Consider the following 22,056-nt stretch of genomic DNA (forward strand, 5'->3'; position numbering starts at 1 on the left):
TTAGTGAAAAAAAAGTTCTCAGTTACAAAATGGACTGGCAAAAATAGAGCTTTTATATTGTAGAGCTTTTATATTGTCACAAATAGTGGCCTTGGATTTACATGTAAACTTATACATTAAAAAAAGTCCAAAAATACTCATACACATCTCCAGCACAAGAAGGATATGGAACTGTTGGAACAGGTCCAGAGGAGGTCCACAGAGATGACTGGAGGGCTGGAGCACCTCTGCTGTGAGGACAGGCTGAAAGAGTTGGGGCTGTTGAGCCTGGAGAGAAGGCTCTGAAGAGACCTTCTAGCAGTCTTCCAGTACCTGAACGGGGCCTACAAGAAAGCTGTGGAGAGACTTTTTGCAAAGACACATAGCGATAGGACAAGAGAGAATGGCTTTAAATTGGAAGGGAAGAGATTTGGATTAGATGTTAGGAAGAAATTCTTCATAATGAGGATGGTGAAACACTGGTTGCCCAGGGAAGTTGTGGCTGTCCCATCTCTGGAAGTGTTCAAGGCCAGGTTGGATGGGGCCTCGAGCAGCCTGGTCTAGTGGGATGTCCTGGCCCATGGCAGGGGGGTTGGAACTGGAGGATCTTTAAGGGCCCTATTCTATGATTCTATAATATTAACAACATTAAAAAATACAGTAAAATGTTAAAAGGAAGTATTGTGGTCAACGAAACATGACGTGTTTTTTCCCCTTACCTGATTACTGAGGTTTTCTGAAATTCTAAAAGTGCTTGAGATTCATAACTGTCTTTTCCTCTGCTGTATAAAATGTCAGTGCATATTGTTGTATTTTCACTGTTTAAACTGACAAATGATATTAAACTTAAAAATGTTTCCTGCTCATACAGCCCATTTTTATGAATTCTTTATTGTCTGATGTATTTTTGAAGAATAGCTTCATGCAGTTAGATTTCAAGTAGCATTTCCAAAATATTTTATCTAGGGTAAAGACCTCAATACTCTTTCCAGAATAAATACTGATACTGAGTAAATATTTTTTCCTTATTCCCGAGTAAGTAAGGTGTTGCTTGGTGAAACCTTTATTTGTTAAAGGAGAGTCAAAGGATAAGTGTGTTCCTTTAGCACAAAGAAGTGTAACAAAATTCCATTTGAATTTTTTAGATTAAATATTCTAGAGACACAAGAGCTGAATTACAAAAATTATTTAGATAAGTCAGTTTTCAACAACAGAAAACCCTGAAGTACAATTTTAAAATATACTGGAGGAGGAAACATGATCACAGGTCTACTTTTCTTCCTCTGGTCAGGGTTGAAGAGTTGTAGAGAAGGGCCGTAGTGCCCTCAAGTGAGAAAAACTCACTTGTATGATCCCTGTTACATGCTCTGCTTCCCTTGTGGTGTTCTCTGCTGTTACAGAGGTTGCAGTTGAGCCAAAGTATGTAAAAGAAAGGAAATGAGACTGTTAGATTGAACCGCAACCTTGTTCATGTGACGTTGTGTGCCACTTCAACTACTTTTATCATCACTGTTCATATCAGAGGAAATAGGAATTTTCAGTGTACCGAATTGCCATCAAGGCCTCTTCTGCTAACAAAACCTGTTATTTAATGCTATACTGTCCTTCTGTTGGGTTCATAAAAACAAGCATTAAGACTGGCAGGCTGCTCCTAAATCTGTCTTATCCCTCTGAATATCTCTGCACCAGATCATGGTCATTATTCATGCTTTTATCTGCTGTTTCTGCAGCAAGAGGGCACTTCATCCCCTTTCATGTTCAGGATTCACCTGTCAGGCGATTAGGGGGATTTGTGTCTGACAGCTAAATAATCTAATTATACTTGCCTTGCAGAAATAGCGGGATCAAGATTCTGCCTGTTTTGTTGATGTGTTCTCTTGTGTTTTGGGGGTCAACCTAGACTTGGAGATAGGAAATATGAACTCTTGTTTCCACTACGTGTTTCTTGTGTGACTTTGCTAAGAAAGTCACAGTGATATCTGCAGAGTAGCATAAATGGAGCAAGGTTGACTGCCACCATCTAGAAATGAGATCTATGGGAGTCAGCATATTGTAGGAGGATAAAGGGGAAACTGAAACAGTAGGTTTCAGGAGTGTCTCTGAATTGCTAGAGATACAAAGGCAGCGGAGAATATGCTACCTGTTTTGCTGATGCTGAAACCATTCTTCAGCCAAGAATTCGAGATATATTGGGCCATAGAGAAAATACAGAACTTCACTTGTCTTTGCAGCCTGGCAATTAGATCACAGCTGGAAGGGTGTCATTGTGGCTGTTCTGGTTGCAAGCTCATCAAAAGGTCGGTTGTTTCTGCTGTCACCTGCAAGTTAAGTTGCAACAGGACAATTCTGGTTATTGCAATTCATTGTTTGTATTAGCTGTCAGCACGAATTTGATGACTGTCTTGTGCACATCTCTCAAAAGTACCTGTCTTCCAGAGGTTCTGGTTTCGCCAACCTAAAATCCCTGTGTGTGTTTTTTACTCCTTTTCAGAGATAAATTTTGAAACAAGTAGTGTACAAAATTACTAATACGGAGCTCTTAAAATTCTTTATGCACCTTGAAATTTTTCAGCTACTTCAAGTGCTGTATTCCAGTGTTTTCCTCATGGTCCCCAAGAGGTCCTCAGTGCCTTGAAGACTAAATCTTAGCTCTTTTGGCTCTTCACTTTTACTCAGAAGGTCACTGGAGTATGGAGCAGTTTTGTTGGTGTTGATGCATACCTTACCAGAAAAGGATGTTGAAGTACAGCTAAGGGTTTTAAGTCCTCATATCCATATAAACAAGTAGTAATTACACTTCTTTCCTCCACTACACATATCTGGGTTTTTAAAGCTAGACAGCTTTCTTGATAGGGAGAAAAGTTGAGTGAGAGAGGGGATAGCATGCATATAGTATAATTGGTGAAAGTTCATAAAGCTGAATATCACCAATTTTATTTTATTTTATTGGGAGCAGAAAATGTTCGCTTACTGTTCTTTCAGCTTACCTGTCTGAGGCTGATTTTGCTTATTATAGTGTTCAGTGAATTAGTTATTTTTCCTCAAAATAAATAAAAATGGGAGCCATTTAAAGAGATGTTGTCAATGTAAAAATTACACTCAATCTAGAATGACTAAAGAATGCTTCTTGTATGGACAGAGGTCAAGGTTTTTTTCCCCACTCTTGTTTCAGTTGTACTTCTGGTACTGAATAGCACCTTGCCTTAAGTAATTTCATTCAGTCAGCCAATAAAACTTCTGTGAGTCTCCCCATAATCTCTGTTAAAGGGTTATTGTTTAAAAATGTTAGTAAACATTTTTTAAAGGGCAAATTTGAAGGTCACATTTTTATGAATTCTTTATCATTTAAAAACAAATAAGCTAACAAACCCTCCGAAGACAAACCTAAGTATAGCTTAATTTGCCTCTGTTTCTTTACTGTCCTTTTTCTACTCCTATATTTTGTATTTCCATTACAGTTTTTTATGTTGTCCAACTTTTAACTGAACCTGCAAATTTTAAAGGAGAATAATTATTTTTTTTCAGAGTGTTGGGAAGAAATTACCTCCAGCCACAGCAACTCAGGAGCCAACAAAAATAGAAGTGGACAGCAGAACAAAAAGTAGGTTTCAGAGTTTTGTCTTCTTTGCACTTTGTGCTATTAAGCCTCTTAAAGACAAGCTGAACACTTTCTGGTTTTTGAATAAAAGAATGACCTGTATATATGAAAAGCAAGGCTGCAGACAGATATATTTAGGATAAACTTTGAGTAGGTGGTACATAGACAGAACGCTTTGTTTCACAGAATCCTCTGAGCTGTTTTTGCTCTGACAACCCTACCTTGAGTTTTCTGCCATCAAAAATCAAATTAAGTTATGTGATCAGCTTTCAGCCTTGAGGGTACTTCAGAACTGTGCTGAGTTGAATAAGATGCAACTTCAGGATGTAACCTGTAGATAGATCATAGAAAAATGTCTCTGGTTGTAAGCACCCTTACTTTTTTCCTGTTTTTTCTTTCTTTATGTGGCAGAAATAGTCTGGGTGGATGGTATAGTTTGTATGGGAAATGAAAAGTGTGCAAGAACTTCACTTCTGGTTTTGTCATTAAATCTTTTAAGCAGGTCTCAGTGCTGTTCTAGAGAGGTTTATGTAACTAGCTTACCAAACAACTTATGTATGTATTCTCCATATTTTCATTTTATTTATGTGAAGTTGCAACTAAACGATATTGATTCTGATAGAAAAGAATAAGAAGGAAGATAACACAGCCACACTTTAGAAAAGAAATTTAGTGGAATATAAAGTGTAGAGTTTTAAAGTCTTGGATAGTTCTTCTTCCCTGATGTGTTTTATCCTTTTAGATGGCTAGTGGATAACATTTTGTCTCATAACTGAAACACACTCAGACATAGGAAGGAGAGCATCTGGAGCAGCAGAACAGGGGCTGTCTGAGAAAAGTGCATGGTTATGACCTGATTTACCATATGTTTTCAGCTTAGACTTGCAAAAGCAGCTTACAACAGCTTTTAGTGAGTTGTCCATTAGCTGCACCACACTAATTGACTTGCTGCATCACCTTTCTTGTTCCCTTTGTGACACCGGGCTGTTAATGGGAAATATTGCAGGAACTCAATTGCCCTGACAAAGCGAGAACTTGAAATACTGAAAAATATACTAACTGGTAATGTAGGGCAGGGCTCTTGAACAAGCGTGTTTTGGAATTTCCTTTCCCAGGTAGCAGCTTGAGTAGGTTAAGCTGACCTAAGTGCAGGTGTCATTAGAAAGGAGTGGTTCCATGGGCTTTCTTACCTGCAGCACTAATCCTTGTGTATGGAAAGCTAGGCTGGGAGGCAGCTGCCTCTTTCCACATCAGCTCATGCTTCTGACAGCTGAAGCTCCTTTCTAAATCACATCCCCGGAATACTGGGGTTTCATACTTTCATCACTTATAAAAGAATGTGGAGACCTTCTGAACAATGGTTAGAGAACTGTACTTTCTACAGTAACACAGTGAGCTCTGGTTAACACACAGACACTTCTCCACTGACACTTTTGGGCTGTGGTTCTTCTTTCACCTTTTTGTGATTTCTGTTGGACATGCCTTTTTGGTCAGAAAATCCTTCTTTTGTTGCCATTTGTTTTTACCATGGTCATGCGCAAACATCATTCAACATCCCTTTTGCCAGAACAGGTAAGAAGCGTGTGCTACCTAGCTGTACAGTATCTTTGCATGTTCTATGAATTGTATGTAAAATTCATTATTTAGGGTATTTCATCTTTCCTGGAATCTCTAGGGCCTCGGCAGAGTTTTTGACATCTCTGTTCTTGCTTGTGAAAGAGAAGCACATGTATAGAAAGGTCTGATACAATGTATTATATATAATTGTCTTAGGGATGGCATCACAGGAGATACTTTTCAATCAGTTGAAGTTGTCCTTCATTTAACTGCAAAAACCTTTCAGTGAAAATGAAATATATTTCACTCTGGTTTGGTTTTGATAAAGGTGGAGGAATATTTTTTCATTATACAGTTAATGTTTGATAGATGTGAGGAGTATGATCAGAGGCTGGTATAGGCTTATGATCTATCTCGTATTTGTCATTTGTCAAAAATTCACTTTTTGTTTCCTTCCTGAAACCTACTACAAACAAAATTGAAAAGGCATCGAATCCAGGGAAATTTGCTGTCTCAGAAAACTGGTGATTGTTCTAATTGCAGTGTTCAGCATAGAAGTATCATTCCACCTTGAACCTCAACTACATTCACTTTTGCCTGGGGTGATAGTGTCCCAGTCTTCCTAGGATTCTTTAATTGTTAAACAAACTACTGTGCCATTCTCCAAAGAAGTGGCAAGAAACAGGAGATCCATAGATTCATCTCAGTATGGAGAGGGGTCTTCTAGATATGTGATTTAGATTCCTTTGGAGTTACTGCTGGATGTACGCTACAAGCAAGAGAGAGATTATGTTGGTAGAGGGATAATACAATTTTGCATCTTCCACCTATTTCTTTCCATACCTCAACTGGATAAAAATACAGTTGCAGTATGAAAGAGGCTGCTGAGAGAGGAATGGGAAGTGGTAGCCTACAGGGATTTGAGCATGGTGTGATGACTGTTGACCTTTCCCATGTCTTTTATCTTTACAGCTTTTTTGCTATAGTTTTTCTGATGTAATAGGGCAGTGATTTGCAGCAAAGCACTTGATGGGCTTACCATTTGCTTATAGTGCATGCAAGATGGCTTAACTGCTGGAATGGGATGAGTTGGTCAGAGCAAGAGACAGAGCAGCATGTTCCGTCGCTGCATCTCACAACAATATGCTGTGGAAATCTCACTAAAAAGTGGGCTTAAGATTTTGGGGGAATAAAGTGATGACTCTTCAGGGTCAAAGAGGACTTTTTGCTCAAAGGGAGAGCACAATGAAAGCACAAATCCTTACATAGCTTGAGAGGTTCCTTGGAGAACGTCACTAACTTTTCAGGGATAAAAGAATGCATCTTTGAGGAGAAAAGGGGAGAGTTGTGTGGTTTAGGTTTATTGGTGCCTAAATTTATAAGGAATTATTCTGCTGCTGAATTTCCATCTCTCTTACATAGCTGGGATGGCATATGCATGTGCACGTGTTTATCATTCTGTCTCTGGGGTGAGTTATTTTTTTTCTATGAAGTACGTTGCTTTTAGTTTAGGCCGCTTGTGGTGAAATGGCTGTATTGTAGGAAATATGTATACATTATTAAATAGCTCTGTTGGATTCTAAAATTCAGCAAAGCAAAAACATCCACGATGACTGAGAACGCTACTGGAGATTACTGAGATTGCAGAAATTGAGTACAAATAAGCAGGCAACAAACCGGAAAAGGTAGTCACAGCATGCATGACCACAGCATTTGATTTGATTACTCCATTCACTCGCTATTTACAATTTCTGTTAACCTATTTCATAATAGGAATACCAAAATCCTAGCAAGCAACTAATCTTTTTGTTTGATGGTAGAAGTTGTAAGGAATAGCTGAATCTGAATCAATGGGGCTCTAATTAGTTGGGTTTCTACTTTTTGTTTGATGAGGTGGTGTTTTGACAGTTTGCATCTCGTGAAGTTCTGTGAAAATATTTATTAGTGCAATCCATTTATGAGTCTTGAATGCAGCAATGAATAGTAAAACAAATTCTGCTGAATGTAGTGTTTGGGTTTTTTTAATCTAGTTTGTGTTTTTGGTAACAATTATGTAGTTTTTCACTAGATTTTGTTCATTTTATTCCATTTCAGAAGCATTTTATGAGTGATAGTTAAAGCGAAGAAGCTTAAGCTCAAGGAATACTGCTTTAATGCTGTTCGTTTTCTTACTTAGTATTACGGTTTGTGTCCATATTGATTGGTGTATGATTTAAGCTTCATCAAGGGGGTAGTAGTTAAGCCTCAGAAATAGCCTTTACAGGTTTGTTGTTTGTTTTACTTAAAAAACCAAAACCAACTCAGTTTCTGAAAAGTGTGAATCCAGCACAGTGGTTAGGTTACCTGAGATGGAAGAAATCTTGCTGTGGGTAACAGTCCTTGCCTAATAATTAGGAAGCAGCAGCAGGCATAAGAGGAGGAAATTATGTCATCCTGGCCTAAGAGGAAAAGCACATTCCAGAGTCACTGTTTCCTTTGAAATTTAAGCTTGAAGGTATGTTTGTCTGTGGACTGATGTCTTGAACATCACAGTTCATCCTAAGAGTCTGGCAGGAGAACAAATAGAAGAGGCATGCTTTTAAAGTGAACAGGGTCCACTGATACAGTAAGTGGAGTTTGCTCAGTTCTGGTTTTGATCTGTATAATGTTTAACCAATCTCTCAAGGTACAAACAAATGAATTTACCTGCTACAGTACTGCAAAGACCCCAAGTCATATAGTAGCTCTATACATAGACATCAGTGCTTTACACTGCGGCTGTAAATACACATCAAGCCACTGAATTCTGTGGGTGAAATACAGTGCTGCCTAGGTAATAAAGCATCTGAGTTCTGTAGGAATGCTGTCTCTTGGTATTGTTCTCCCACTTTGGGGCAATGATTTTTTGGGAGACTTGGGACTGTATCAAGTAGGCTGCATTTTGAACTTGCACAGACTGCAGGACACAAGGTGCAGAACAGAGATACATATTAACTATTCCCATAAAACATCCAATTCATTTTAGAGGACAGCCCCTTTATAGGGTTTAGAATGATCCTGAGACCTTTTCCTCTATAGAGGTGCGGACAGTGACAGACCATTTGTAATAAATATCTAGTTCTTTGCTGCTGTTTTTACTTCCTGCTTCTGAGCAATGAGCATGATGCTAGGAAGGGGAATTGTGTGCCCCCTTGGGCCCTTGGGGTCTGTCAAGGAAGCTAGCTAGCAACAGCTTTGTTCTTCCTTCCAAAGGACAGGACTAGGAAGGACATGGGCAAAGAAGATTCTTATTGTTGTGTTGTCATTATAGCTAGTCTAGTTGGAACAGTACAGTTAAAAAATCACAGGATGTAGCCAAGGGTACATATTTTTAAATGGGATTATACCTAGGCCAAGCCTTCTCAATTCACAATATGTCAGGCCAGAAGCTGATCATCCTTAGATCCAACCTGTTTGAGCTGTAAGATACTCTTTAAGATTTATCTGCTCGCTCAGTTCCCTGGGCAATGCCCATTGCCTATGGCAGGTTGTTCTTTCCTCTGGAGGACCTGTGAGGTTGCAGGGAGAGACTTTGGGATCTGACAGAATAAATTATTGTTGAATTAATGAATGAGGACCAAAAAGCCCATGAATATAATCTTTTCTCTTTCCTTACTGTTTCTTAGATGTCTGCTGTTGGGGGTTTATTAGCAGATTTATTACTAAGATATCTTCAGGTCAGAGGAGAAAAAAAGATCCTCTTAAGATTTGGGTCTATTTCTCATTACCCTACTCTGATTTCATTGGTAATAAATTAAACTAATTTCTCCAAATCAAGTCTCATTTGCCCATGACGGTAATTGCTGAGTGATGTCTCTGTCCTTCTCTTGATCCATCAACCTTTCATTATGTTTTCTTCCCCCATCCTGCTGAGGACGAGGAGTGATGGAGCAGCTTTGGTGGGCACCTGGTGTCCAGCCAAGGTCAACTCACCACAGTAGCCTTGGATGTCAAATGCAAAAATGAGATTTATCTTCTAAGGTTGGGGGTTGTTTAATATTGACATTCTAGTTTGAAGAATTGGCTTAATTTGGCTTAAGTCTATATACCAGTCTAGTAATAGGATATATGATTTTGACCTCCAGTTTTTTGGTTGTGGTTTTTTCACTTGGAAAGCCACCAGATTCAGCAAGTTCCAGTGTGGTCTCCACAGTGCTGTGTCTGAAATTAGTATTTCCTTTTATCTTGTCTTCCTTCCTGTCGAAAAATGACTGTTGAAATTAAGTATTTCTACATCCTCTTGTGGTGTTGTGCTCTGCTGAATAAGGACAATTTTAGTACCAAAGTGACGTAACCTATTACGCTCTTCTCTGTTTTAATTAATCTGATTTTAAAGGTTCGTATTATTTTGAGCCATGTTGCCTTTGCGTTTACTTACTTTAATCACGTTAGTCTGCCATTCCCTCAGGAGAAGTTTGGAAGCTGACTTTGTCCAGTCACTTACATTGTTTTGAACCCATCGTTATTGAGACCTAGCTCTGTTGCAGTGTGATCCACAGGGCTCTTGTTAGGCAGAGGAATGTGTTGATCTAGTGTATGTCAGTGCAAATCACACTCAAGGAGTCCTGACTTCCACTGTACATCAACCATGGTTTTTTTTTCACAGCTGTGCCTTCACTCAGTGTTCTTGTGCCAGCCTTCGGAGCATGAGGTGGCTGTGAGGCTCCCCAAGCTCCCTCTTGTGCCTCTCACAAGATTGCCTCCTGGCTCTTTATGAATTGCATCAGCATTCGGCTGAGATTAAGATCTGTTTTTTGACATTTTTCTCGTGTTTAGTTCCTTGGTTCTCTGCTATCTAGATATTTAAAAAAAAAGAAAAAAAATAAAAAAGTAAGAGCTTGGTGGGGAGGGCAGACAAGGAGAACAGGGTTCTTGACAGCAGAACTAGAAGGTGAAGATGCGTAGCCATTTGCTATGTGAGAAAGACTATGAGTTCTTTGGTTAAAGTCTTGCTGCTTTTGACAGCCACTTACTGTGAGATCCACATTGACACATTTTAGAGGAAAAGCTTAAAAAAAGAAAGAGAAGAAAGGGAGCACTTACTCTCCTCATTATCAACTGACATTTTCAAATGCTGGGACCAAAACCTTCTTTCCACTCTTGTCTGTTGGGGGTCTTCATCTTGAAGGATGATTCAAATTTACAGGAGCTAAGAGAGGGTTGCCTGTCATAGGACTCAGGAAGCATGAGCTCCCTGGAGATATTTGCTGCTCAAAGCATTCTTTAACCTGAAATACATGGGATTCATCTACACCTTGGACGAGACCTGTACTGCTGCCATCCTTTTAGAATAGTACCATTACTGTGGTATAGTGTCTGTTCTCTGTTGATTAGCAGGGTGTTGAGCTCAGGTTCCCACCTAATTTTGAGATTATATTATGTATAGGTCATACAGTAAATGGAGGAACAATTTATGTACTTGAGAATGAATACTCAGGAATGATCCTCCTTGGGCTCAGGTGGTGTTTGCCTCAGAGAACCCATCCTGGGTTCTATTCTGTACCCCAAAAAAGGGGCCCTATGTTGTTTCAAGTACCCAGAGACCTCCCTGAGTATGCTTCTCTCAGCTTCTTTAGTACAGTATTTTATTTATGCCATCTCTATACTAATTCACTGAATTTATTATTTAACAAAGATGTTTTTCAGAATGCAGATACTCTCAGAATAGGAAAAAACCCAGCCAATGATTATTTAAGGGAGTGTACACACTAAAGTGTAAAATTTTGTTGAATCTCATTTTCTGTTACATGCTGCTCTGCATCTACCTGACATAGGTCAGTATGTGTCAACTTTCCACCAGCTTTTACATAAAATGTTATTGTGTCTTGAAGACAAGATAGCGAACAGGTGAAACCTAGCTGGGTTTGTGAGGAGAAATCCAAAGCCTTCCTTCAGCATGCAGTAAACTAGCAGTTAGACACCCCTTTCAGCGCCTGGAATCTGAGTTGTGACATGGTGGTTCTCACATGCCCAGTCTTTTAACAATATTGCCAAATGTTTATTTGACAGTGTTTCCTGCTCTCGGCAACAGCCTAAGAGGTTTATTTTTAACCTTGCTCATATTTTTTTCTAACATCATGTTCGTTGTCTTTATCTGACTCTTGTTTCTTCAGAGATATCAGAGCAGATATGGTGGGTTGACCCCATCCAGCAGCTGAGCTCCACCCAGCCTTTGCTCCCCGACAGGGGAGAGAATAGGAGGAGCAAAAGCAAGAATACTCATGGATAAAGACAGCTTAATAAGTAGATGAAAGAAGAAAAGAAAGAGGTGACATGAAGGCAATCAGTCACCACCTACCACAAGTGGACCCATGCCCAGCCACTCTTCAAGCAATGGGTACCTCCCAGACCAAAACTCCTCAAGCCCAACCTTTTTTATCGCTATGCAGGAGGTTATATGGCATGGAATATCCCTACATTCAACTTGGGTCAGCTGTCCCAGCTGTATCCCCCTCACAGATTCTTGCACACCCTGCCTCACTTATTAGGGGGTGGAGTAGGGAAAAAGTAAAGTACCTTGGCACCATGTAGGTACTGCTCAGCAAGAGTGGTGTGTTACCAGTGCTGTTTTAGTCATGGATCCAAAATACAGCACCATGGGGGCTGCTGTGAAGAAGGTTAACTCCATTTCAGACAGACCCTGTAGAGGGCAGGGCCAGAAAACTACCTGCTAATGATTGTGGATAAGCTTAAATTTTTGTGTTCAGGAAAATAAATCAATGAAGCCTGAGAAGTTCTTGTTTACCTGAGCCGGCACCACATAAAATTCATGTCATTTCTGAGTGGTAGTGTGTTAATTGGAGGAGAACTTCCCTCTAATCTAATAATGATTGTTTCATTTCTCAGGCTGATTGTGCTTACAGCCAGCAACCCTTCATATGTATGTGTGTTGGCTGCTTATTTAAGGCTGATGTTCCTGTCACTAAACTTTAGCAGCTGGGATGCAGCTTCTGAGTCAGAGCCCTAAGTTGTGGTATCCCCTCATGAGTTTTGTGTTTGGGTTCCAGTGGGTCTTTGTGGAGATCTGTCACTGCTGTCCAGGGAGTTCAGTGTAATTTGGCTAATCAAATGGGGATTCTGCTTTTGGCGTGGCTTTGCTTATTTTAGTGGCATGATCTCCATCAACTGTAGTGCAAGCATAGGTGCTGACATTGGTTTTCTAAAATCAGGTGCCTAAATCTAAATCCAGATACCAGACAGTGCTGGAGGCTGAAACCACTAGCCTGCATCTAGAGCTATTTGCAATACCTTAGAGTATTTTGACTTGCCTCCAGCTGCCAGGTCAGATGGACCTGGCTCTTCCATAGGTTAAGCATTGTATTTGCCAACCATATGTGTGTTTTACATATCCACAAGTGTCTGAAATGGCATTTAGTGTCTGGGCAGCTGAACTGACCCACCGGTAGAGCCTGAAGTACAGACTTTCTTTACAGTAAGTATAAAGATAGGTCCTGTTGTTTCAAATTAACTTGGATTTCTGTGGCCTGCAAGTATCTGTTTCTCTGCATCAAATGTGGCAGTTGACTAAAGGTATAGGTTATCAAAATTGAGACATTTAAATGAGGGGAACATGTCTATGAAGTCACATGCCCTTCTACAAAGGGTCCAGTCATTTTTGTGCGTGTTTCTTTAGACTTTTTAAACCTGCTGTCTTAGAGTATCACATATTTTTTACACATTATTTAACAGCTGGAATGCATATTCCCTTTTTATTTGTAAGGCATGTTGATATACTTGTCTGTTGCACAGCAACATGTTGTAAGTAACTTCTTTTCATGACAACTGCTTTTTATGATTCCTAAGTAGGAGTGCTGGCTCTTGTATTTTCCAGATGAAAGTTGAGATTATGCCCATTTTATAGACAGTAATTGGAAATGGCAAAAGGAAACTTCAGACCAATACTTAAAACTCTTATGCTGAGTGTACAGAAAGTTTAATCATATAATCATAGAATCATTTAGGTTTGAAAAGACCTTTAAGATTATCAAGTCCAACCATAAACCTTTACATTTATTATTTTATCATCTTTCTTGATGCAGAAATATATGGTTTCTTGCACACCAGGGGACAGATAAGCTATGTCAGCCTACTGGGTCCTTTATGCTTCCAATTTTTGTGATCTGGTGGAAGGCTGTATCAGTGGAACTGTTGAAGCAAGTGTCAGATACAGGCGTAGTCCAAGGGAGATGGTTTGTGGCAAGTTGCTATCTGGAGCAATTTCATTTGAGATAATGGTTTTGGGGGCTACAGAGCCGAGTCCCTGGATGACGTGGGTGGGAATACTCATCAGTGTGCAGTTTTTTAAATATTTCATACTGTTTATGAAGGTCTAAAATGCAAAGAGAAAGATGGCAAGAAAATGAGACAGACGCTTGTGGAACATTCCATGAAGATTTTTCACCCCTGGATAAGCAGTTGTTATAAAGTGATAATTTGTCACATTGAATGTTCTTCCTTTCAGCCAAGGAGTATTGCAAAGTGATATTTCCGTATGAAGCACAGAATGATGATGAACTCACAATCCGGGAAGGTGATGTCGTCACACTTATCAGTAAGGTAAAAGCCATACTTTTCTCCTATAAGCAGGGATCCAGTTTTTGAAATAGACATCATTCAATTAACGTAAAATCCATAGTTGTGCCTTAGACAGTGTCCTTCCTAAAACAATGCTAGTTTGATAATGAAGCATTACACAGACTTCTGAAGCCCTACACTTCCCTTCCTCTTGTGCTTTAGACCCTTACTTTGATAATGTTACGTAAAGAACAGCAGACATGCTCTCTTCAATGTACAAGTTTATACAATTAATTTTAATCCTGACAAATCTGCATAGGTTGTAAATTAATCCCTGTAACAGCATAAAAGCCTAGCGAATAAACTGGATGACTGCAGAAAGCAACAGCTTTGAATGTATTTGCAATTGTGCAGAACATCATCTTTGTCCTGAAGAATATGTAACCAAGGAAAAATAATCAGACATTTGGTAGGAAGAGAAACTGCAAATTTAAAAAGCTAATTATATACATTAAATACCCTCAAGGAGTTTTTTTGTTTAACTTGTCTTGAAAACTGTTTGGCTTTGCCTGATTTAGAATGTTCTTGTGTCAGTTTTTAACAGTGTCGCTGATCATGGAAATTGCTTTTAAGGTGCTATTCCTGTCTGGTTTACGCTTTATTGACCAGGTTGACTTAACTCCCTGAGATGGCTGGTCTCCAGATGGAGCCGTGTTATTTGGTATACATAGATAAAGAGACAGTATGGGATTTCATTTGCTTGCATTTTCCAATTTACTTCTTCCTGCTGCCTCTGTCTCTTCAGTGGAAGGATTGATCAGTTTTTCTAACCATGCACTGAGATGTTTGTCACTATATTGTCCAGTATATACCTCCGTCCGTCTACTTTCCAGCCTGATGGTATCACCCCACTGCAGACGTCTTATACAATTTTCTTCTTTTTTTCTTCTGTGGTACGTCACGTGTCTGTGAACAATTACGTAAAATCATACCTCTAGAGAGTGGAGGATCTCAATGCAAGAAGGCTTGGCATTTGTCCGTGGATGGATTTTTACGCTGTGTCTGAACTGATCTGTAATCCTGGAGAAACAGTGCTTAACAAGCAGTCACTTTGTAGATACTTTTGTGGTTTGCAGACCTCATTGCAGTCAGATTTGTGGATTTTTTTTCAATTGTTTTGAAAACATAGTTTAAAATATAAATATCAAGCAATGTGGAGTCAGGGTCCTTGCTATAGAGTTCGAAAAAGAGTTGGATCTCCTCCATGATTTACCATGCAATACATTAACTTTATTTTAGTCCAAATCTTCTGAAGCAAGTGTCTGTTGTAACTTTTTTTTAGTCAGTAATAACAGTCAGCCTCACCTTTCTGCCCACTAATGGCTTCTGCTAGAAAGTTGCCTTTTATCTGGAGTTCAAATTATTGTGCTCAGAGAGTCCTTTTCATAATCAGTTGGTGATCCATGGTAAGAGGAATTCAATGGAAACATATGGAGTACTTCAGAAACTATTACCATGATTTGGCTTTGCTATCAGATTACAGAGCTTCTTTTAATCTATTTGCAAGAAATTGTTTTGCAGGGTTTGCTTTCTATGCTAGACTGAATCTATTCTTCCCAATTACCTAAACCCAAGGAGAGGAGACTGTTATTTTTAAATAAAGAAGTGTGTGTTATAGTACTTCCTACAATCACAGATACATCATCATAAAATAATGCATTTTGTTGAAATCACTAAAACCAGAAAGTTTCTAAATTCTTTGTATGAAAAGTCTCTTGACTAGGCTAATCTCTTTTCACACAGTCAGATCTATAGGAATAGAAGCCAAACACGTATTGAATTTGCATTTAATTGAAAACAACAGCATTGGTTGGAGTGTTTGGAAGTGGCTGAAGTACTAAGAAGTGAGTAACACAAGAATGGGAGAGAAATCTCATTAAAATAATGCAAAATGCGTTACAAGAATCTTGAAAGCATGAAGATGAGAAAGCAGTTGATAGGTGCCAACAGGAAGTGAAATGACTTAAATTACCTAGATGATATGATACTAGGAGAGCCTGTGAATTTGTGCGTGGACGTGTGAGAGTATGTGCATGAGGAAGCTGTTAGTCAGGTATTCATCTTAAAATACTAAAACATTATTTCGTGAAAGAATTATGAAGGAGTGGTATATGTAAATGCAGAATTAAAAATTCCCATTTTAGCAGTTCACCTATAGATAAAAGGTATAAAATTATATCAGATTTCTCTTTTTTTCCCAGCTAAATTAGTTATGGAAGTCCCTTTGTCAAGATCATCAAATATCCACCTAATGTAAAGAAAAAAACAGTGTTTCTTTTTTGTCATGGCTTTTGCAGAATCTGTTTAAAATTCTTACTCTGCTTTGATGGTTGTTGAGACCTCAAATCAAAAGCTGATCAGACCTTTCCTATAGGCCTCTGTGATAAGGGAATTTGAATATCTGAGATTTTTTATGAAATAGCAGAAGAGTACTTTGAACGGCTTTGCTGAATCACAAGTGACTTCCCTGATAACTTGGAGAATTGCTTTAAGTTTTATTTAAATATTGAAGTGAGTCATTAGAGGCTGATCATTTACATTATTTTGGGAGATACAAGGGGAAGGATGGCGTTATGCAGGACTGATAGCCAAAACCAGTAGCTGATTAAACAGTATATTGACTTATTTTTTTATGAACTGCATGGATATAAATTGTGGAAAAGATACACGATGAGATAGAGTCCCAACATATGGTAGTAACAATTACTGTTTTGTCATAGGATAGAACTTAACTAAAAAACTAGAAGAAAAGCAAAAACTAATTTCCCATAAATGCGTTCAAAAAATTTCTGGAAAAGCTCCCTCCTCCTTTTCCCCAGTGAAGCAAATACCCTTGCACATACATAGAAAAGGTTTTATTTATTAACTACTGGAAATTATAGTGGATAAATGGTAGTCCTTTAACTCCATCATGCAAAACATTTAAAAATAAAAGACCAGAAAATATTGCTCAGAATTGTAAAGGAAGGTAAGAACTTCATTTTCAAGGCAATAAATCAGTAGACCTGACATTTTTGCTTTGCAAAAAGGGATCTAAGAAAAATGCATTTTGGAAGAAAGAGAACAGAAACCAAAATACAGTAATTTTACTTAAATAGCTAAGGTGTTTGTTGTGCAATTTGATGATGAAGTACCCTCTTAAGCTGAAAAGAAATGAATGGTGAGAGTGCTTAAGATTGACCATGTAGGTTATTCTTTGTGATGTCAAACATTTGTGTTCCTTAGGTATATTTTTCAGTGTCTTCACACTTCATCTGTTCCTGGCAGCTTTTGGGTAAGGACAAGAACATGAATAGGGACTGCAGTGTGTGGTGAAGAAGAGTGGAAAACTGGTGATTTATTGTGCTTAACTATTGATTTTGGAGATTGTATTTATAATAAATAGAGTCACTTCTAAGCCACAGAAAATTCACGTGGGATTTTCAGTTGTCATCTTGAAATTCTTATAGGCTTTTTCATTCCAGTACTTCTAGACATAGCTACTCTAGACTACTTTCCAGTGTTAATAAAATCTCTTTATGCAAACACTGCAAATTTCTTAGTGGCTCTAATAAATTGTGTCAAAATGCGTAGGTTTCTGGAGATTTCACTGGCATACAGAAAATGACCTGTGTGAGGAATCAGTGGTAATAACTAAATAATTTCAAAGCAAATCTATCAAGCACTCACTGGCAGCTGTGCACTCATTTGAAAGTATTTTTTCTTGCAAGAGTGTGTGTCAGGTTTGCACTGCAGATTGTGCGGCATTAGCCTACTTGAGCTCTATGCAGTAAAGACCACTTTATTCCCAGGAATGAACGTTGTCTGGATAAATTAAATATTTCAAAAATCATTGCAAATTTGAAAAGCTGATAGTAGTCAAGGTGTATCCGCACCTGAATTCTTATTAGCAGAACAGGAATAGTTGAGGGCAATACAGGTGGCAATTCTGCTAATTCTGAATTTACAAAATGTTCAAATTCATAGGTGTCAATGTATTAGCTGGAAAAATAATCTCATGTCTTTCTTTGGCTATCTGACTTACCTGTCTCTTGGCCTCTTACCTGAATTGTAAAGCCTTTTTTCTTTTGCTGCAAGCTAACAGCTGAACGCATGGAATTAGTGGTAGGAACATGTTGTGCGGAAATGATAGATGAACAAAATAGGCGGCCCTTTCTGATTTTGGAAAAGAGCTCTCATAAGGAGGCACGTTTCATGGAGGGCATCCAGCCCCCTTATAGATTCATCAAAACTGTCTGAAGGATTGATGAGGTGAAAAAGAAAGCAACAGTAACATACAGCCTCCCCAAATCTTACTAATGCTTATCAAATAGTTCTGGGAAAGTTTATGTATTGGTATCATGAAGGACACAGCAGGTCATTAGTGAAAGACTTATATGAGAAATTATCTGGTTCATATATTTAATGACAATCCAGATATTTAATGCAATCCAATTTGCAGTGTTTAGTTCAATGCTGGGGGAAAAAGCCATAAACCTCATTTCTAAAATAAGGATAATGGCAGTCAGTTTTTGCAAAAATGGTATTTGCATTTGGTCTTATTGTTAATAACTTGCTTTACTGTGAGATTTGAAAGTTTTGTGGTTCAAAATGCTTTACATTTAGTTAGTCCCTACATCAAAGCACATGCGAGTGGTGAGATAGACAAGGAAGTACAAACAAGTAGAAAGGTATAAGGAAACAATGAAATGAGATTCAGTCTTGATAGTCTTCTTCATAATGTCTTGTTTTCATTGTTGCAGTGACTACACTGTGCGTTTGTCCATATTAGAGTATGGAATCTGACCTTATGTGGAGCGCTTAATATTTTCCAGTTCTTAAGGTAGTCATTAGGCACTTCATTTCACTCTCACTTTATTTATAGACAGTTACCCGAGCATGGTCCTTTTGCCAAAACAATTCCCCTGGTTTTCTTTCATACAACATCTTTAAATGCTCATCCTTGTGCGGGAGGTAATTGCCCAGAGTGCTTTCTTTAGCTGAGCAATTGCCAAGGTGAACTCAGCTGAGTGCAGTTGTGAAGGAAAGCAGCTGCTCTAACGGATGCAGGAGGCTCCTAAAGGCATGAAATTAGTAAGTGCTAGGTACAAGAGTCTTGCCAGTGAGTTGAGGCAGTGAGCAAGGGAAGGAGCAGGAGCCAGACGGTGTGATAGAGGAGGATGCTAGCTGATATTTAATTGAACATTTTGCTAGGTTCTTGTGTCACTAGGGTAGAAACTTGTCTGTTCCTGCATTTGTTTCCATGGGGTTTTTTTCATTGCTGAATTTTTCTGTATGCTTTTAGTTGCAAACAGTGCACACATATTTTACAGACCTCAGTTCTGGAAATATGTGAAGGAACTAGAAGGCTCTCAGTTTTTCTTTCAGTATGAGCATATGGTCAGATAGTATCACAAATTTTTCCATATTAAGATGAACTTTTCAGTATTTTCCACCCTATGGGTAAAAAAAAAAGGAGTGAGAATATTTGAGGTCATTAAGAATAAAGCTAATTGACCAAGAAAACAGAAGTTTTCAAAGCAGAAATATGGTGGCATAAGCTTGTCTTTGAAAGAGAGGAAGAAGTTAGTCATATTTCTTAATAATCATTCAGGTAATTTTATTTTTCCTTGACTGACAGCTAAAATATTTTATCACAGTAATGAGTTTATGAATGTAACAATATAAAAAAATCAGGTTATGCAGGGGAAAATAAATTATCTGGTTTAATAAAACATAAAAATGCGTTTCTGTCAGAGCATTAGTGGATTTTTGTTGACACTGAATATGTGGTCATGCAGATGTCCCTATTTGTGATTTTAATACATGACACTTTGAGTGTTTGTTAATTCTGCAGTGATCTTGCATACTAAAACTGAAAAGAATATAGTAAGTAAACATCATATAATGTCCTGCTTTAAGAAAGCTTTTATGACATTTTGTCTTCAAAGAATATCATGGAATAACAAAGACACTTACTGCTTACCTTTGGAAATAAATAGGTATTTCTCTCAGAGAGAACAATACCATAAAGGTATGCCCTTTTCTTTCCTGAGATAACCATGAATTGTTAAGCATATCTTTGGCCAGACCTAATAACCACACCTAATCTGCTTTCTGTGCACCTTGCCTCCTATGCCCTGCTCAGCACCAGTGTTCCCTCAGGACATCCCTCCTCCTTAGCTGATGGGAAACCTGCTCATATCAAAGTTGCTGATTTCATAAAACAAGTTATTTTGCAAAGTGTGTGAGCTGAGGGTGCAATTTCACATGATTGATGCTAGGTGGTTGCTGAAAGGTATGGTTCTGACCCTGCCCTCTTGCCTTGTATGTGGCAACCTTGGCCCCAAAACACACAGGAACATGTGAGTGGGAAAGGGTGACTGAAGGAGTGGGATTGATCCTGCAGTCAGCAGCCTGCTACAAGACTGTCTTAGCAGCAGGGTCACTTTTCCCTGACCTGAAACTCTGAAGGTTTTGATCTAAAGGGAATAAGAAGGTTTGGGGTTTTGCTGGGTTTCAAGCAATGGTGCCAAGCAGGATGGTAACTGTAATAGGTCCTGCAGAACCAGACCCTTCTGACATGCTGCTCCTGTCTGTGGCAAGTGCATGGGGTAAAACTTGTGTCATTGCATAGAAGCGGGAGTGTTTCCTTGTATGAGTGATATAAAGCAAGTTTATAAAACTTGTGGGGACACTGATGATCAAATAAACAAACTTGTTCATTTTATAAAGTAATTTTATATGGTCAGCAAGTTATAGAAAAAACAGACTGTGAGTAATTGTCTTCTTGTTCATCTTCTGGCCTGAACCTTGTCCTTGGCTAAGACTTCTATGTGTTTATAAATAAATTTTTAACACTTATTCCTATCTTGCAGCATTTCTTGGCTACTATGATTTGCAATGGAACATGAAGTAAGGTCTGTGTAGAGATAAAGCCTGACAATATGTTTAATAAGGTACCAGGTGCAGTTTGCATTTTGCTGGTATCTTTGGAAACATTACTGAAACACCAATGCTTGAGCTGAGTACTTAAACTATCAAGCCTGAGATTAGTACAGTGGGGAGGGGAAGCAGCCAGCACTTGAATCTTCTTCTTTTTAGTGTATTTATGTTATTAGTTTTTTAAGTACACACTGAAGTTCTCTTTTCCTGTTTGTGTTATCACTGTTTGCAGTGCTACAGCAGTGCATTCAGAGGAAAGGATTCTGTTGTCCCTGGGAATTCTGACAAATGGAAGTTCATGCTAAGCTATGTAGATGAGGTGGCAGGATCCCCCATGCATGCAGTACTTAAAGATTTGCAACATATGAGAAGAGTTACATTTATTTGTCAATATGTTTAATATAGCCAAGCTAATATAAAAGAAGTAACATATTTTAAGATAAAAAAGAATTCTTTTTCTGCCCTGTGCTTACAAAAGATATCACTGAAAGGGTGAGGCATCTGGAAAACTGTGATTATTGCACACAGTGTAGGCTTTAGACTCACCTCTTAGCTTCATCCTTTCTTTTATCTTGAATGTTGAGTTCACCCACTGGTTTGATGGTATTATCTGAAGTTAGGCCTCGTCAGGGTAGGGAGGGCTATTTAAAGGGAAAGTGAAAAATGCACATATGGTGCCAAGTAATTACTAATTGTAATTAGGACTCTGCTCCTAAGATGTCTGTGATGTAAGTAGCAATAGCATTAAGTAAATAATCCTTCAAATGTCTAGTTCTATGTTTTTATAATCTTTCTAAATACAAAAAATGTAATTATGTAAATATTGTATCTCAGCTCATCAGAGGCATAAATTATATCTGTTACTAGCACCACCTTTCGTGTTTGTGTTGGCTAATTTGGTTTTAATTTGAGTATTGGGAGCATTAGGGTTTTATGACTTGAAACGTATTTATTTCTCCATGATATTCTGCTGAGTGAGCATTGCAAGTGAAGTGAATCCCCAGATGAAATTGTTTTGTTCAATGAGCAATGTAATTTTTTCCTGTTTATACAAATATTTCATCAAAGCATTTCAGCTTCATTACTGATTAAACTATTTAGTCACAGAGTGTAAAGTCAAAAGGTTAGATCTAGCCAGAAAGAGATTTAATAGATAAGCTGTAACTGATGTGATAGATCCTCTAATATCCTGAGTATCGCAGGTCGTTCATTATTCTTAGCCAGCTTACTTTTTGCTGGGCCTGATAACTTGGGCCAATTCTTGGACAGACTGTCTTTTGCAGAGGTATCTTCTTGTGCCTTCCAGTTAGAAACACTATCTGGAAAGAGTAGTGTAGCCGCAGTTGAAACAACATCTAATTTCTGAAGGTCTCTCCAATTTCCTTCTGTACAATGTTGACATGGTA

General features: G+C 38.4%; 1 protein-coding gene across 6 annotated transcripts in view; it reads left to right on the plus strand.

Annotated features, from left to right (window-relative positions):
• The window catches only part of SH3KBP1 (SH3 domain containing kinase binding protein 1), a 223,252-nt gene that overhangs the window by 156,125 nt on the left and 45,071 nt on the right, over positions 1-22,056 (plus strand). For all 6 annotated transcript variants that reach the window (XM_069874104.1, XM_069874125.1, XM_069874111.1 and 3 more), the window contains 2 exons: positions 3,505-3,580; positions 13,614-13,708. In XM_069874104.1, the coding sequence (XP_069730205.1) occupies positions 3,505-3,580; positions 13,614-13,708 (171 nt within the window). The remainder of the gene's footprint in view (positions 1-3,504; positions 3,581-13,613; positions 13,709-22,056) is intronic.

The sequence above is a fragment of the Phaenicophaeus curvirostris genome, chromosome 1 (genome assembly GCF_032191515.1).
Source record: "Phaenicophaeus curvirostris isolate KB17595 chromosome 1, BPBGC_Pcur_1.0, whole genome shotgun sequence".
In the NCBI taxonomy this organism is placed as follows: Eukaryota; Metazoa; Chordata; class Aves; order Cuculiformes; family Cuculidae; genus Phaenicophaeus; species Phaenicophaeus curvirostris.